A 19,035-nucleotide genomic window follows, 5' to 3' on the forward strand; every position below is an offset into this window, starting at 1 on the left:
GAACATACCAGCCGCAAATTCCAAACATGAGGGAGCAACCGAAAGTGCTTGAAGATCTCCAATTCTTTGAGAGATGATATTGCCAACAGGTGGACAGTTTTAAGAGAGAGGAATCTTCCAGACACCTCCTCTAATGGTTCAAAGGGAGCCTCAGCTAACCCTTCCAACACAATAGCCCAGTCCCAGACCGGAGTTTTGTACGCACAGAAGGCCTCAGCCTCTGGGTACCACAGAGAAAGCGTATAAATGGGGAGTCTCTTCCACAGAAGAGTCCCCCAACAAAGCATGATAAGTGGAAATAGCCACTATATAAACCTTCAAGGTAGAAGGAGATAAACCATCCAAGTTTTATACTTGGTGAAATTGCAGCACAAGACTGATAGAAGAGTGGAACAGGTCCAGCTGACGTTGTCTACAGCAAGTAGAAAACAACTTCCATTTATTTGTCTGTATAGCTTTCTCGTGGAAGGAGCTCTGGAGTGGAGTATAGTCTCGACAACCTCAGTTGGGAGACCGGATTCTATGAGCCTAGCCCCCTCAGAGGCCAGGCTCAGAGTTTCCACAACTCCAGGCGGGGGTAAATTATCATGCCGCCCACTTGAGACAGAAAGTTCTGTCTGATAGGGATCTCCATGAGGAGCAGTGTAGAAGAGACACTAGGTCTACAAATCAAACTCGGGTTGGCCGGAACGGGGCTATCAGTATGAGATAGACCGTCTCTAGGCAAACCCTCTCCAGAACTCCTGGGAACAGAGCGATCAAGGAAATAGTGTGTACAGACGTAACCTCTGCCACGTCTGCACCATGGCATCCAACCCCAGAGGGGTGGATTAGTCAGAGAGCACCACAGTGGGCAAAGAGATGTTCTTCCGAAGCAAATAGGTCAATTTCTGCACGACCAAAGTTCTCAAATGAGCTCCACCACCTCAGGGTGGAGACTCCATTCCCCGGGCCTCGGCCCCTGCCTCAACAGGATGTCTGCCCCCACATTTTGATGCCCCGGGATAAGTGCTGCTCTCAGGGAAAGGAGCTTCCCCAGGGCCAACAAGAGGATCTGATGGGCTAATCTGCACAACTGGCGAGGCCTCAGACCCCCTGATGGTTGATATGAGAGACCACTGACATGTTGTCTGTGCGAACCAACACATAGTGGCGACCCTTGGGTCTGGGAGGAAGTATTGAGTACTCAAAATACCGCCATCATTTCCAGATGATTTATGTGCCAGGAAAGTAGATGGTCCTCCCAAAGACCCTGAGCCAAGCGACCACTCATGATCGCCCGCCAGCCTGTGAGGGAAGCATCTGTCGTTAGCATTACACGACGACAAGGAGCCCCCAACACAGGTCCCTGGGACAGGAACCAAGGCTTCTTCCACATGACTAAGGCACGAAGGCATCGCCGCATGACCTTAATCATGCGAAAAGGATTTCTTCTCTGAGAAAACCCCTTGGTCCTGAGCCACCACTGTAAGGGTCTCATGTGCAGCAGGCCAAAAGGTATCACGTTGGACGCAGCTGCCGTAAGACCCAACAGTCTCTGAAACTGTTTTGCAGTGTGTGACTGGCCTAATTTCACCCCATTCATGGCCGAGAGAATGGAAAGCATCAGAGCAGTAGACAGACGTGCCTGCATTGTGATGGAATCCCAGACTACCCCTTTTAGATAGTTGGTAGTTTAAGCTGGAAGAAGCACACTCTTCTTGGCATTAATTCCAGCCCTAGCCTTCTGATGTGAGACAGAACAACATCTCGATGTTGGACTGCTATATGCTCAAACTGAGCTAAATTCAACCAATTGCTGATATAATTCACCACGCGAATGCCCTGGAGTCTCAGAGGAGCCAGAGCTGAATCCACGCATTTTGTGAAGGTGTGGGGTGAAAGAGCTAGGCAGAAAGGAAGAACCCTGTATTGATAAGTTTCGCCCCCTGAAAGCAAATCTGAGGAACCTCCTGTGCTGAGGATGGATGGATACATGAAAGTACCCTCCAACCCTCTTTGGAACAAAGTACAGACTGTAAAACCCTGACAGCTTGCCGGGAGGAGAAACCCCTTCTATAGCTCCTTTTTGCGAGAGCGTCAGAACTATGTGTTCCAATACCAGAGACTGCAAGGGGTCCACCACTATAGGGAAGACCCTGTTAAATTGGGGCGGGCGAGACCCGAATTCTGTAACCCTTTTCTATTGTGAGCAGTACCCACTGAGAAATACTTGGAAGTTTCCATCTACCAGAAATCTACTAAGGGAACCAGTCTCTCAAGACTGGCCTCTGGAGTTTCTTTTTTTTTTTTGAGCATTTGACTCAGCGCCCTGAAGCGGCGAACCGGCAGGGAACAACCAAATCAAATGTTGACCGGCCCTCCTCAGAGGGTCAGTGGAGACTGCTGCGCCCTGAAGCACACGAGGTGGCAGGGTTGGCAGAACGGCCCCCTGAGGGCACCGAGGAGGGGCGGATACCATATAGTGTGGTAAAGAACCCTCTTCGGAAGGGGGCTACCCTCGATTGTCCCATGCCACTGGCGTCAGGACCTTTTCGAAGCCTTCTTGGTGATAATAACAGTCCGCAGATTCCACAAAGACTTCAGCTGTGTTGCCTGTCCCGGTCCCCAAGCTTTCTGCGGGGGAGCACGGGTGGCGACACTTTTTTTTTTTTGAATGAACGGTCAGACCAGTGCCCTGAAATGGCGAACCGGCAGGTAACAACTGAACTGACCACTCTATGACCCTCCTTTCCTTGGAGGATCACTGGAAACCGCTGCGCCCTGAAGCACACGAGGTGGCAGGGTTGGCAGACCGGCCTCTTTTCTTTTTAAATTCCTCAGAATTTAATGTATTCAATATTTCATTTAATTCTCAAATTAAATGCAGCCAAAAACAAACAGTCAAAAATGACAGGCTGAATATATTAGAATACAAAAAGAATTATAGCTCGAAATAGTTTGCAATATTTTAGGGAAAGAGAGAAAGGGAACTCCCGTCTACTCAGTTCCCTCCAAATATATATAAACGTATATATATATATATATATATATATATATATATATATATATATATATATATATATATATATATATATATTACGGGCACGATATCTATGCGCAGCCTCGGCAAACGCGAGATCCGAGCCGTATATTCTTTATTGCGGACTTAATCTGCGCGCTGCCTTGGCAAACGCGAGATCCGAGCTATTATGTTCTTTATTGCAGGCTTAATCCACGCGCTGCCGCGGCAAACGCGAGATTCGAGCCTTGCGTTAGACTTTTATTCCCTCGAGAATAAAGCCAACAGGAGTGGAGCTAAAAACTCTCGCTAGTGCATACTTCTCTTTACACTTCGGGACATTTTTATGAATGAACACTGTCAGCTGTGAACTGACGTGCATGCTCCACTCTCAGCAAACAAAACATCGTGTGCATCCTTACTCGCTTTGTAGTATAGCACTGGAAGGAACGCAACTCAAACTGCTGTTCACTTTCTTTATATATACAAATATATCTTCAATATTTGCAAGTTGACAAATTCAGAAAGATATTTAACTTCTCAGTTAAATCGAGAAAATCAGACAAGTATTTCACGGTCTGAATATTAAACAAAATAATCATGGCTTTCAAACACAACTGATTTGTTTTTGATGTTAGAATAAACGTGTGATTTTGAAACACGATATGTGTGTGAGGTGGCGAGTCCTCAAATCAATATCACAATATCCACCTCCTCAGAGCTGGACATGTGAAGTACCGGTGCCTCAACCCGGGGGAAGAAACCGCAGAGCGTGCTTCCACCTGGGAGACGGCACTGAAACTGGCAGGTAAGGGCAGAGAAAGGGCAGCGCCCGTCTCTAACCCCTCTGCCAAATTCATCTGCGAACTCCATGATCTGAGCCGCCGCTCTGCCTCGGCAGATGCGCGGGACCCGACCACGAAGAACGCGAGCCGCGGCACCTTCCTCAGAGAGCGCCCGGCGGGAGTGGAGAGGTTTTATATTAAAATACTCGCAAACAACCCCCTCGAGGGCCGCCTGGGCATGCTCCGCTCCCAGACAAACAACACAGAGCTCGTGTGTATCCCCACCCGTGAAGTAATGAAAGTAGGGAAACACACGGTCTGATGCTGTTTGCTCGCCATTATAGTGTCTTTTATATACATATATATGTGGTGTAATACTGATACTCTTGTTCTCAAACAAAAGAGATCGTTTCTGTATATGTAAATGACAGACAACACCAAATAAGACACACGATGACACAGAGCGCTGCTGAAGACACAGAAGCTGGCGTTCTTTGTTCTCAGGAGTGCTTTATAGCTTCCTGGTCCGTGACGTCACCCGCACTGACGTCACACTATTGGTTCGATTTCACGAGTGCTTCAAGACAAAACGCGCAGAGGCGTTCCCAAAGCGACTACGCAGCGTCGATGTTCCCATGAAAGGGAATCATATTTTCTCACCTCAGGCATTAAAGATCTTTCATTATTTTCAGTTTTTTTTTTTTTTCAGATTCAAACACCTTTTATTCTCAACCACTTAACAGACAAAATGGAATTGGTTTAAAAAGGATTTTACGCAAAACTTCCTATAAAACATACATATACCTACTGCTCATATGTCCCTCATAACTATTTAATAACTACAAATGTAATATTTATGATAATTTTCACATTTTTATGGGACTGAAGTTAAAAATAAACAAATTGTGTGTCTCCGGTCTCTTTATTTTTGTAAAAAATGTTTTAAATTTAGACGTTTAACTAAAACCACAATTTTAATGTGTTAGTCCTTAACATGTCAGGTGGTAATCAGCAAGAAATGCCTTCATTTTTAACCATCTTACCTATTATTTTTCCACAATAATACTTGAGAATAGAGTGATGGGGCTGAACACTGAAGGGAGACATTGCCTTCAATTATATATATATATATATATATATATATATATATATCCAAAAGTATTAAGACACCCCTCCAAATCATTGAATTCATATGTTCAATCACTTCCATGGCCACAGGTGTATAAAATCAAGCACCTAGTCATGCAGACTGCTTCTACATTTGTGAAAGAACGGGTCGCTCTCAGGAGCTCAGTGAATTCAAGCGTGGTACCGTGATAGGTTGCCACTTGTGCAATAAGTCCATTCGTGAAATTTCCTCAATACTAAATATTCCACGGTCAACTTTTAGTGGTATCATAACAAAGTGGAAGCAATTGGGAACAACAGCAACTTAGCCATGTAGTGGTAGGCCACGTAAAATCACAGAGCGGGGTCAGCGCATGCTGAGTTGCACAGTGCGCAAAAGTCGCCAACTTTCTGCAGTGTCAGTAACTACAGACCTCCAAACTTCATGTGGCTTTCAGATTAGCTCAAGAACAGTGCATAGAGAGCTTCATGAAATGTGTTTCCATGGCCAAGCAGCTGCATCCAAGCCTTACATCACCAAGTGCAATGCAAAGCATCGGATGCAGTGGTGTAAAGCACACCCACACTGGACTCTAGAGCAGTGGAGACATGTTCTCTGGAGTGATGAATCCCGCTTCTCTGTCTGGCAATCCGATGGACGAGTCTGGGTTTGGCGGTTTCCAGGAGAACGGTACTTGCCTGACTGCATTGTGCCAACAAGTGTAATGTTTGGTGGAGGGGGATTATGGTGTGGGGTTGTTTTTCAGGGATTGGGCTTGGCCCCTTAGTTCCAGTGAAAGGAACTCTTAATGCTTTAGCATTAAGTTTTAAATACTTTGTGGGAACAGTTTGGGGATGGCCCCTTCCTGTTCCAACATGACTGTGCACAAAGCAAGGTCCATAAAGACATGGATGAGCCAGTTTGGTGTGGAGGAACTTGACTAGCCTGCACAGAGTCCTGACCTCAACCCGATAGAACACCTTTGGGATGAATTAGAGCAGAGACTGCGAGCCAGGCCTTCTCGCCAACATCACTGCCTGACCTCGCAAATGCGCTTCTAGAAGAATAGTCAAAAATCCCCATAAACACACTCCTAAACCTTTTGGGAAGCCTTCCCAGAAGAGTTGAAGCTGTTATAGCTGCAAAGGATGGGCCAACTCCATATTAAACCCTAGATTATTAATGTTTTTTGTTTTGTTTTTTTGTCTCTCTTTCATATTGTGCCCTTCCATCTGCTGCTGATGTGGCTGCCATTTCTGACATAGGATGTTTGTCAATGTTTAAGTGCACACATTATGTGAAATATTCTATTTTTATTTTGTCATGATTTTAGTAAGTATATTACCTGAAATCATGAGAATTCATTATTATTATTATTATTAAATTATTATTATTATAAAAAACTCTTTTAAACCCCGAAACAATGAGAAATATACAGATATATGTGATGGGGTTGAGGTGTTTTGCTCAAAATGGCCACTGCTCCTCTTGCAGTGCATGGCAGCAAAAAATAAGTACATTGCATGGATTAAAGTAAAATTTTTAAAAGTAATAATTTTTCATCTTCATTTTTTTGTGAGGGGGTTGAGTTGTTAAGCTTGTACCCTCCCTGACTATAATAAGCCTCAAAGATATGAATAATACTTCTGCACCACTGAATGATGTCATTTCTGGTAGCCAAAATGATGTCACATATGGGTGGAGCCTAAATTATTATGAGCGGAGAATGGTTTGCGTGACGGGGTTGAGTTCAGACTGAGGTATAGCCAATAACTTTATAGTCTTTTTATAAAATATTTTGAAATTTTTTTAGAAAATTATTTTCACACGAAAGTAACACAAATAATTACCTTCAATACTGCCAAAAATTATAGATATTGTGCACATTTTGATAAATATTTTCTAAGTACAAATTCAGTTAAGTGCCTCAGGGACATGACAAAATGCTTAGTGTAGGCTACGATAGAAATAAGACATTATTTTATGATAAAAATTATTAAAATGTAATAATTATTTTTATTCATTATAATGGACATACCAAAGTATTGTGAAAACATTTTACCTATTTATTTTGGTTAACCACCCGTTTAAAAAGTCAAGTTTGAAATATTACCGAATCACGGAAGATTCACAGATTACAAGTATCTAGGCTACTTAATCAGAGTTTGTCGCACTATTTGAACCTGAAATTACATCTTGACGTGCTGACAAAACGTGCTGTTTTTTAACATATTAAGCTTTTTTGCACTTACTGTCAGATGATTTGAACAGAATCGTAGCAGAGTTGCTCTTGTCATTATATTGCACAATGCAGTCTCCTCCCTGAGATTTTTTCTTACTCTGAAAGTGGATATAAAGTTTATTTTTCACACTTTTAGCGTATTCAGGTCCCCAGTCTCCCTCGACAATGATAGGATAATATTCGTCCATCGTGATCCTTCTGGTCAACGAGGAAGTTACTCCAATGATAACCAATTGAACAACGCCAGTGTATATAGCTGATCACGCCCTCTAATTTTCATTCTCTTTCGTTTCTGCGTAAGTTCACCATGAAACCGACAGTGAATGTGGCCTGTTTAAATTCATAGCCTACACAGGAACGATCGTAGTGAGATTGTTTAAACTACCCGAGAACATCTAATACAAAAAAACAGTGGGGTATGTCTATTATATTGACCTTTAACTGCACTCGTTTTTTATAAGAACAAAATATATTGTAGCCTACATACAAGAGTACATATACCATAAATGTAAATAAATATATTAGAAAAAAGAGAGAAAAGAAAAAAAGAAAGGCACAATTTTATTTTTACTTATTAAACATTAATCTATAAAAAGGACCTATGAATTGCCATTAAAGTGAAATTACTGAACCTAAACATACAAGCTTGATAGAAATGCTCATTTTAGAAGAAAATTTCAGACAGCACTTAGAGGCTTTTGCATCATTTATAATTTATCTAGACATTTGAATATTTTATTTAACTCTTTACTCTTATTGTACTCGTTCATTCAGTTCTCAGGGTCCTCACACTGGCCATTCATTTACACTGTGTGCAGAATTATTAGGCAAGTTGATTTTCTGATCATATTTTTTTTCTAAGCACATTTTACCAATTCCAATCCACATCAATCTTAATAACTACTATTAATATTGTTTTTAATCATTTATAAGTGATATATAATTGTTCATGAAGGCTGGAAATGAAAAATGCCTTATATTCAGGTGTGCAGAATTATTAGGCAGGTTTGCTTTTACAGGCAAAATGAGCCAAAAAAGAGATTTAACTCAGACTGAAAAGTCAAAAATTATTAAATACTCATGAGAAGGACGCAATACTAATGCAATACTAGAAATTGCAAAGTTAAAGCATGACCAAGGGAAAGCAAAATGCTCATTGGGTCAGCGGGGTCATACAAAATCAGGTGGAAAAGAAAAGACACATGTTAACTGCAAAAGAGTTAAGAATTAAGGTGAAGAATTAAGTGTGAAACCATCAGGAACCCTTTAGTCTCCACCGCCACCATTTTCCAGAACTGCAACCTACCTGGAGTCTTCAGAAGTGCAAGGTGCCAGGATCTCAGAGACTTAGGTTAGCTAAATAATCCTAAAAAATGACCCACACTTAATAAGAATCACAAGCTGAAGTGTTGTGAAATACATGAAGACTGGGTTTTTATAGGCTTTATAGACAGACAGCTTGAGAGTGACTCCTGAAGGACCAGCACCACATCCTCTTGTACCACTGTTTGAAGAATTTATCTTCCAGAATCTGTCAGTAAAGTGTGGGAGTTCACTTTTAGTCCCTCTCTAATCCTGAAATATCCGTCTTGCAGAGATGGACTAAAAATGATCTTCCAAAACTTACTACCAGATTCTGGAAGATAAATTCTTCAAACAGTGGTAAAAGAGGATGTGGTGCTGGTCCTTCAGGAGTCACTCTCAATCTGTCTGTCTATAAGGCCTATAAAAACCCAGTCTTCATGTATTTTATAACACTTCCGCTTGTGATTCTTATTAAAAGCGGGTCATTTTTTAGGATTCTTTAGCTAACCTAAGTCTCTGAGATCTTGACACCTTGCACTTCTGGAGACTCCAGGTAGGTTGCAGTTCTGGAAAATTATTATTATGTATTATGTGGGCCCACAATCACAAACTCGCCAGTCTTACTGTTTAGAAGGCCGCTTTTGCTCTACCTGAAAGTATTTTGTTTAGTCCCCATTGATCTGTATACACTTGAATTAATTTAACACTATCTCTAGTCAGAGGTCACAACCACTACTACAGATAAGCTGACCAATATTACTTCTTTGATAGTAGCTTTGGTTTGGTTATGCCATGGTTCCCTTTCGATACTTCACTCGTACTGCGTATGGGGAAAGGTCTCCTTTTTCCCTGTTACTGAAGCCTTTTTCAATAACGCAGTGTAACTGCATCGTCATTGGTTCACTCATAGACAAGTTGTTGAACCAATGAGGGCGCGGCATAGCTGCGCGGCCTATGGCGACAAAGCCCGCGAATATTCCCGCCGAAATGGGCGGGGTAGCTATATAAGCAGGCGCTTCGCCATAGGATTTCAGTTCTCTCTCCTTCAGCGACGACTTCATATCGCTCTTCGCTGATCTCCGGCTGAAGCCTTCGCCGCCTGGAAGAAGCTCGACTGGGAGAAGATCTCGCCGCCGTCGAAGAGGCTCCCGCAGCGGACTGAGCTGAGACCGCCGAACGAAGACAGCGCCGGCGCCCTCGCAGACTGCCGCTTCGAGCGCCGCTCTCGAGCCGCGCTTCCCGCTTCCGGCCGCCTCTCAGCGCGTCTCCTGCCGCCATCCGGCGCCGTTTAAAGAGCTTTTCCCGCGGCTTAACGTCGCTTTCTAAGAGCTTTACCAGCGGCTCTCGCTGCTCTAAAAGAGCTACAATCGCCGTTTTCACGGCGGCGGCGTTGCCTCAATGCCACGCCACAGCTGTGGCACATGCAGAGCTTCGCTCCGCGGATCTTCGCTCTCTAGCAGCTGTTCACTGCGTCGCCCTCGTGCCGCCTTCAGCATCTGAGAGCATTCAGCTTATTCCCTGCCGTTTTCCGTCAGGTGAGTACAGAGCTTATTTTTCTACTTTCTCGCTGGCGTTTGCTTCAAACGCCGTCTCTCCGAGCGCGTCATTTGCCGGGTCTTCCCCCGTAAACCGCGTTCGTTGAGGATGCGAGCTCTCGCTCTCTCAGCTGAATTTGACATGATGCTCTCCCCTGACTTAGGCGAGACTCATGATACACTTCCTATGTGAGAGTTTATTTCTCCTTATCTCTATGTGCGTCGCTCGCCGGTCCCTCCCCCGCGAGCCGCGTTAATTCAGAAATATGACATGTCTTTCTTCCCTAGCTTGGGTGAGAAACATGTTATATGCTTAATTTAATGGAGCATCTTTCTGCTGTTTGCATTGAGTCTTCTCTATGCGCTGTTCGCCGGTTCTGCCCGCGAGCCGCGTTTATTGAGAAATATAACATGTCGCTCTCCCCCCCTCTTGGGTGACATCCATGTTATAAACATTCAGTTTATATAGCAGATTTTTGCAGAAGTTAACTGAATCTGTCAGCTGAATTTGACATGATGCTCTTGACTTAGAATGAGACTGATGATACGTTTTCTATTTGTGTGAGTGTATTTTTCCTTATCTCAATGCGCGTCGCTCGCCGGTTCCGCCCCGCAAGCCGCGTCGATTGAGAAATATAACGTGACGTTCTCCCCCGAGTCGGGCGAGAAACATGTTTTTATACTGTATTAATGGAGCTGATTCTGCTGTTTGCGCTGAGTTTCTCTATGCGTTGCTTGCCGCTTCCGCCCTGCAAGCCGCATTCATTGAGAAATATAACATGTCGCTCTCCCCCCCGTCTCGGGTGAGACATATGTTATATATATGTATATATTTCAGTTGATACAGCATATTTCTGCCGAGTTTGCTGAATTTCTCAGCGCGTTGCTTGCCGGTTCTGCCCTGCAAACTGCGTCCTTTGAGAAATATAACGACACTCTCACCTCTCTAAGGTGAGACCTATGTTATTTATATTCAGCATATCAGTTGATGTAGCATATTTATTCCAGTCTCTCTGCGTGTCGTTTGCCGGCCCTGCCCCTGCAAGCCACGTTCATGAGGATGTATGCGCTCACTGAAAGCTCTGAAAGTACTCTGAAGTACTTCCAGAGGATGCTAGGGCTGATGGCTTCCGCCTTCCTGGTTCTGCAGCGCGGCCTTCTTCAGATGCGGCCTCTGTAATACTGGTTGAAGTTCTGGGTCCCTCACGCCTGGCGGCACGGCCGCCTGCGTCTCGGGGTCAATCAGGCCTGTTTGACAGCTCTGAAACCCTGGATGAACCCTGTATGGTTCAGTCAAGGTGTACCCCTATAGGAGGTGCTCAGAAGAACGGTGCTCTCAACAGATGCACCCAACACAGGTTGGGGTGCTCTTTGCAAGGGCAGACCGGCCTTCGGCTCGTGGTCTCACGAAGCCATCTGCACATCAACTGCCTCGATGTTGGCAGTGATTCGAGCCCTTCACGCGTTTTAGACACACCTGACGGGATGCAACGTCTTAAGTCTAGTCGGACAGCATGACAATGGTGTCATACATAAATCACCAGGGTGGTCTTTCATCCAGCCGCTTATGCGCTCTGGCGAAGCGTCTTCTGGAATGGGCATTACCGAGGTTTCAGTCACTCAGAGTGACTCACGCAACCGGGAGAACAAACTTAGGAGCAGATATGCTATCCCGGAGCAATGTCCCCTCAGACGAGTGGATGCTCCACCCCCAGACGGTTCTCACGATCTGGGAGTTCTTCGGGAAGGCAGAGGTAGACCTCTTCGCCTCAGAAGACAACTCTCACTGCCCAATTTATTTCTAGGAGGACATTGCACTGGCTCACGTCTGGCCCAGCACCCTCCTTTACGCTTTTCCCCCCGATTGCTCTGATCTCGCAGATCATCAGATGAATCAGGGAAGACAAGCACAGAGTCCTCCTGGTGGCCCTGCTCTAGAGGTGCCAAGTTTGGTCCTCAGAGCTGTTCAGGCTTTCCACGAAAGGTCCGTGGCCGATTCCCCCTGAGACGGGACCTCCTCTCTCAGGCGAACAGGACGATTTGGCATCCCCAGCCAGAACTCTGGGCTCTGCACCTCTGGTCCCTCGATGGGAGCCTGCTAACCTCCCCAGGGACGTGCTGAATACCATCTCTCAGGCGAGAGCTCCGTCCATGAGACGCTTCTACGCCCAGAAATGGTCAGTCTTTGATGGCTGGTGTTCTGTACGCAACATAAACCCAGTGGAGTGTGATGTATCTCTGATACTGTCTTTTCTCCAGGAGCGTTTAGAACTGGGTTGCACCCCTTCAACGCTCAAAGTTTACGTAGCAGCCATCGCAGCGTTTCACTCTCCTATCGCTGACCATTCAGTGGGACGAAACCTTGTGGTGCGTTTCTTGAGAGGTTCTAGGCGATTGAATCCACCTCATCCTCTTACCGTTCCCACCTGGGATCTCTCTTTGGTCCTCAGAGCTCTCAAAGGGCCTCCCTTTGAGCCACTGTGTTCAGCTGACCTCAGGCCCCTGACGCTCAAAACCGCTCTGCTACTTGCACTAGCATCGGTTAAGTGTGTTGGCGACTGGCAGGTCCTCTCCGTGAGCCCTGCATGCCTTGAGTTCGGGCCCAATGACTCCAAGGTCGTTTTGAAACCTAGGCTACATAAGGTGCTCTTGACTCCTTTCAGAGCACAGGTCATTTCCCTCTCAGTGCTTCCTCCCTTGTCGGACGAGCGAGAGCTGGAATTCGTGATCTTTCCGGCATCCGATCAGCTCTTTATCTGCTTTGGTGGCCGCACCAAAGGGTCTTCGGTCTCAAAGCAACGTCTTGCGTGTCGGATAGTCAATGCTATTACTCTTTGTTACTCCTCTATGGGCCTCAACTGCCCCATAGGAGTTAGAGCCCACTCCACTAGAGGAATGGCTTCCTCTTGGGCCTGGTCTAGTGGAGTTTTGATTAAAGACATCTGTGAGGCAGCCGGCTGGTCCTCGCCGTCCACTTTTGTCAGATTTTATCATTTGGATGTCCCGACCTTACAAGCTCGGTCATCTTGGTATGATCCAGCGGCCTCTATTGAGCTCCGCTTCATGCCCCTCTGGGAGTTAACTCCCCTTTTGGTAGTGTAACAAGGGTTCGACGGCTCCAGCCTTCTCACTTGTCCTCTGGTTTCCTCGCGGTGTCCAAGACAAGTCCAGTCGTTCCCTGTCATGGCACGGCGCGGTTGAATTCGTTCCCCATACGCAGTACGAGTGAAGTATTCGAAAGGGAACGTACTCGGTTACTAACGTAACCTCGGTTCCCTGAGATACGGAACGAGTACTGCGTTACATGCCGTGCCACGAGGCTGCGGCTTCAGTGTCGTCGCTTCAGTCGAATGACCTGAAATCCTATGGCGAAGCGCCTGCTTATATAGCTACCCCGCCCATTTCGGCGGGAATATTCGTGGGCTTTGTCGCCATAGGCCGCGCAGCTATGCCGCGCCGTCATTGGTTCAACAACTTGTCTATGAGTGAACCAATGACGATGCAGTTACACTGCGTTATTGAAAAAGGCTTCAGTAACAGGGAAAAAGGAGACCTTTCCCCATACGCAGTACTCGTTCCGTATCTCAGGGAACCGAGGTTACATTAGTAACCGAGTACGTTTCCCATGTACACTTAGCTAGAGTATCGTTACATTAAACAGAGGTAAGGCTCACCCTATTTAGGTTGGTCAATCAACATTTTGGAAATTCCCTTTTTAGCCTTTACAGTCTAAGTATACTTGAACTAATGCCAAGCGTTAGCCGGAGCTCTAAAATCTCAGTTGGCGTGCCCTATGCTCCACTCAAAACTGGACTTTAGTCTGGTAGGCCTACTAACCTGACGCAGATTTGCGGTAACAATGGATACATCGTAATCTACTGAAGTCAATAATTTCAGAGTAAGTCAGAATAAAATCAAATGTAACAATTTATTAGTCAGGTAAATGTATCATGCCAATTACATAACCAATTCAAAGATGATCAATATAAAACATCAAATGCTCAAAAGAGTAAAAGATGAATACCTGACATTAGAAAAATACACATCGCTGAATGTCCTGGACACTCAGCAATGTGGCCTCATCTGAATACAGAATCGTCCAGAGCCTTTTGCAACATTACTCCAGTCTTCAGTGTCACATGATGATTTCTGAAGGATCATGTGACACTGAAGACTGGAGTAATGATGCTGAAAATTCAGCTTTGATCACAGGAATAATTTACACTTTACTGTATATTGACATAGAAAACAGCTGTTTTAAATTGGAATAATATTTCACAATATTACTGTTTTTGTTTGTATTTTTAATCAAATAAATGCAGGCTTGGTGAGCAGAAGATACTTCTTTTAAAACATTAAAAAACCCTGTTTTGTCCCACTTCTCAAGAATCCTGTGATAAATCAGTGCAGTATTACACAAAAAAATCTAAAAATATCCACTGAAAATCAATTTATTTGGAATGTTTAAAGGATGTAGTAAAAAAATAACATTTTTTTTTTTTTAAATTCACCAATCATAATTAATAGGCTCTGTATTTTTTTTATTTATTGTTACATAATGATATGTCTAATTTTAATCAATGTGCTCCTTAATCCACATAAACATAATCCCAATATATATGTTAAAAACAAACTATTTCCTTTGTTAGGCAATTCTTTAATATATGACAACAAATATCTGCTGATTAGTGTAAGTATAGATTAGAAGCAAACCATAACATTAAACAGCCAATTTCAGAAAACCAGCTCAAGACAAAATGGACAGTCTAAAATTTTGGGGATTGGACAAAGACTTTCTCAGGATAAATTACTGTTCTCTTAGTTTTTGTCATTTACATAAGCATGATGCTACCTACAGTCTACATTGCCAGTAAAAATTACACATAGCAGTGTGTTCAGCTACACCAAATTAACCTAACAGCAGCAAAAACACTAGCTGAACAGAAACTGAGACTCATAATCATTACTGGAAGGTGATTAGGTATTCTGGGTAAGCCTGGACATCATGGAAAATCACAAACATGGTTGGGCTTTTGATGTTGTCAGTCACGCTGTTATAGAGATCAGCACTTTTGGAGCTCTTCGCAGGGGGAACAGGAAGGCCTTGTTTTCCTTGAGTGAAATCACCGACAAGCACCCTAGCAAGATACATGCGTTTTTGTCCATTGACATCAGGTTTAGAGTAGCCTTGGGCTGAGTAGCTAGGGTCCACAGCAAAATATGTACCATTCCCATACATGGCTCCTAAAAACAGATCAAGAGCATTAGACAATTGACATGAATGGATACAAGAGCAAATAATGTTTATGCTGAATTTGACTGATACCATGCGTCCCAGCAAAGCTGCGATTGAAACCGTGATGGTTGATCTGATCTGTTTTATCAGGGCCAGTGCCGTGGAAAAGACGCTTTTCATTGTTTTTGTGCTTGTTTTTGTCTTCCATTTCCTCCTTTTTGATCATATAGTTTCTCCAAAGTGCGCTGTTCTGAACTCTTTCAATCTAAAGACAAAAATAAATATTAGTATTACACTACAGTAATAAAATGAAACTAATAAACAGGAGATTTCTCTTTCCCCTTCATCTAGTCTTACTTCAATGATGTTAGAGGTTAGATTGGTTCTTCTGAACTCTTTCTCCACTTCGTTATATTCCTTTGAGCCTGCTGTGAGTTTTACCAGAACAACTGACTTTCCTTTCATGTCCTCCCAGTGTGAAGGCAAAGGGCTTTGAGCTGCTGCTGCAGCTGCTTCTATGGACAAGAAGAACAAAAACATGAATAACTAATCTTTGTACATTATTGCCTTTTAATCAATGTCTAGATTATAAAATATTATCACCTTTCAGATCTACTCTGATCAATTCAATCCTCATTCTCCCTCTTGTGGCCTCTTTGCGAACTAAATCAGCCTCATATTCATCATTATTAATCTTGATTCTCACTGAAGGCTGTCTCTTCTGATAGGCCTGTTCCAGCTCATTATTAGTCAACATATCAAAGTTTTTGAGGTTGCGTCCATTCTCCTGATATTGCCAATTAACCATACTGCTGACCATAAATGCCTCGCGTCTTTGGCTTTCATTTCTTTCCACCTTGCGGATCATGTCCCGAATACGACTCTCTGCACTGTGAACGTCTCTTGTCAGGCCTTCCAATGTGACGACAGAATGTTGTCCTTTCTTCTCGAGTTGAACACTGACTGTGAACTCCCTCTGCATGCCGTTTAGCATTTCTACATCCTCCTTGGTGAAATGAGCAATGGCTGGATCACGGATTGGGATGGTCATATGCTCCCGTACTATTAAGCTGTGTATCATATCCTTGGCTTCCCTCAGGTCCTCTGGTGTCTCTCCACACAGTTGGAACACAGCTGGCTCAATTTCCTCACCCACCATCACAAAATCTTCATTTTTGGATGATTCTGAACTTTCCCCAAAAATATAGTCTTTTTTTTTCCCAAGTACATGTTTGATGGAAAGAAATAGAGAGAGAAATTACTGTATTTAAGAAAAACAAGAATGGATAGGATTAGGATTCTTTTTTATTATGGTTTACTGACCTTTAATTCTGGAAAAAATACCTTTATCCTCTTCTACATTCTCACCAGATCTTCTGACCATGCTTTTGTGGAAGTCTGACAACATGTTTGTCTGGAATATAAGAAACTTCACAAACTTTACATGCACAGGTTTCTTTCTCTTCACAAAGTCAACAACTGCATCAACCATTGCATCTGCGACATCAGCTGGTGTTGCACCACCCTGACCTAAAGGGTTAAAGACAAAAAAGGAAAAACAATAGTGAATAATTCACACAAAATATCTCATTCACACAAAACTCTTATTGCCATTATGTAAAAAAAAAAAAAATAAGACCACACAAAGCATCTTACCAGTGCCAAGAGCTGGGAAGGCGACAGAGGTAATCTGGCGTGACTCGCACAATTTCAGAACAGACAAAACTACATTCTTAATTTCAGATGGGCCATTGCGTACAATAATATGGATGATCTTTCCACATGGCAGGTTCCCGGCTGAGGTCACAATCTCTGTTTGCTGAATGTTTGATGATCCCACTATTGGAAAAAAATGGGTTTACCAACAGTATCTAAAGTTCATTAGATCACTCTTGAAGGATTCAAAAAGGTAATGTCCATCAACAAGAAATGATAATAGATAATTAAAGAATATACAAACCAATCTGTGAACATTCTTGTTCCACTTGTAATCCAGCCGCATCTAAAATGGCCTTTGATACTCCTGGATTACAATTAAAAATTGACAGTTACATTATACTTCTCTTCAAAAGTGAAATAAATTATATATGAAACAGAGATTCATTAAAATAAGCAAGATAGTGTGTGAAGTAGGATTAACCTGCTTTCAGAGAAAATGTCGGATTTGAGGAGTTGACAATTGCATCTGTTTTTTCTTTAGTTATGTCTCCAGATGAAACCTCCAGAGTCACTTGACCCAGACGCATAGTGTGCACCCCAAGAGAGGGAGAGGAGACTTTGCCAACAAGCCCTAAAGAAAATCAAAAAAGATGTACAGTGTATGGAAAATCTCTACAGTTTTATTTTGTCACTATCCTAAATATATCATGTGATATTTGGATATACTTTTGATCAGAAAATATCTTTCAATAGGATGTACACAAAAATAATTGTAATGGACATCAGGAAGTGTTACCAGAGGTCTGTGCTGACTTGCCAGAAATATTTGTTTTATTCATGGAAAGTCGATCTGGTCTTTTTGTGGTAGGTCCCTGGATCTCATTTCTAAAGATGCTGGTAAAGCACTAAAAGATAAAGCACAAAAATATACAAGAGAAAATTAACATGAGCAACTATGTTATATTATTCAAAGTTTATAGTTAAAAAAATAAAAGCACATGTTGATCATTCTGTATGTGATGGGAAAAAAACCTTGACTTTGATCTATTTTTCCTTCACTCACCTGAATGCTCTCCTGGTCAGATGGGTGCACAATCACAGTTACCTCTTGAAGATTTGTAGAGTTAAATTCCTGGAATTCTGTCAGCATGATTCTGGCCACCAGATCTTTTGGAAAGCCAAGATTCCCAGTGCCGATAGCTGGGAAGACGACTGAAGACATTCTCCAGGTATCTACTTTTTTCAGGCAATCTCTAATGATCTGAATGAGTACCTTTTACAATGTAAATAAATATGTCCATTATCATCATTAAATAAGTACCATCTAAATAAATAAATAAATGGAACCTACACATGAGGCGCATCATTTAATCAGCCAGCATTACCACATTTAATGACAATTTTGTTAAATTTCAATTACAAGATTGTTATTCTCACCATATCTGCTGAGCCTGGTTTCCAAAATGGAGAAACTACATGGAAGACTTTTCGACATTTCAGGTTATAACCATCTGTGATGACCATTTCACCATAATTCAGATTGTTTGAGCGAGCAGTTCTGGTGATTTCTGTCTGGAGCTGATGACCAGCAGCCTGAAGGAGTGCTTTGGAGACGGCACCTTTACTGAGGTCCATGTCCTCCGATATAGTGTTTACAATGACATCAGCCTGGAGAAACAAAAGAGAGACTTCTTTTGGAGAAATTCGTCATCACTGATTAACATAAAAATAATATAAAATACTTCTGACCTGTATTCTGGTATAGAAAAGGCACAATAGTAAAAGTGTTCATAAAAAAATGGTCTAATTTTCCAGTAAAAATATCTATCTACAGTATAAAGAAGAAAAATTACTTGAGAAGCAACACTGCATAAGATGTTGTGTATCTTTAAAGGGATAGCCAAAAATGAAAATTCTGTTGTGGAATGGGGTTTGGAATGACACAGAGACGTGCTGTATATGTAAAAATTTTGTATCGCCCAGACAAATATTATGTTTTGGGATCCTGAAACCACTATTTTTTGAAACCAGGTCCCATAGTGGATAAATCTGAAAACGACACCCTTGTGTTTTTGTGTGTACATCCAATCCGTATATTTTTGTGAAACGATGATGTCATCACCCCACATCTCAACCCCAGAATTACAGCACCACATACTGGTGT

The 19,035-nt window shown here is 42.9% G+C and overlaps 1 protein-coding gene across 1 annotated transcript in view; it reads right to left on the bottom strand.

Annotated features, from left to right (window-relative positions):
• Positions 1-19,035, bottom strand: part of parp14rs4 (poly(ADP-ribose) polymerase family member 14-related sequence 4) — a 37,624-nt gene that overhangs the window by 9,531 nt on the left and 9,058 nt on the right. The window contains 10 exon segments of the mRNA XM_048177836.1: positions 15,303-15,477; positions 15,570-15,727; positions 15,816-16,421; positions 16,536-16,742; positions 16,869-17,051; positions 17,173-17,235; positions 17,353-17,502; positions 17,668-17,776; positions 17,935-18,144; positions 18,309-18,539. Coding sequence (XP_048033793.1) covers positions 15,303-15,477; positions 15,570-15,727; positions 15,816-16,421; positions 16,536-16,742; positions 16,869-17,051; positions 17,173-17,235; positions 17,353-17,502; positions 17,668-17,776; positions 17,935-18,144; positions 18,309-18,539 — 2,092 coding nt within the window.

Source organism: Megalobrama amblycephala, linkage group LG2, assembly GCF_018812025.1.
Source record: "Megalobrama amblycephala isolate DHTTF-2021 linkage group LG2, ASM1881202v1, whole genome shotgun sequence".
Lineage (NCBI taxonomy): Eukaryota > Metazoa > Chordata > Actinopteri > Cypriniformes > Xenocyprididae > Megalobrama > Megalobrama amblycephala.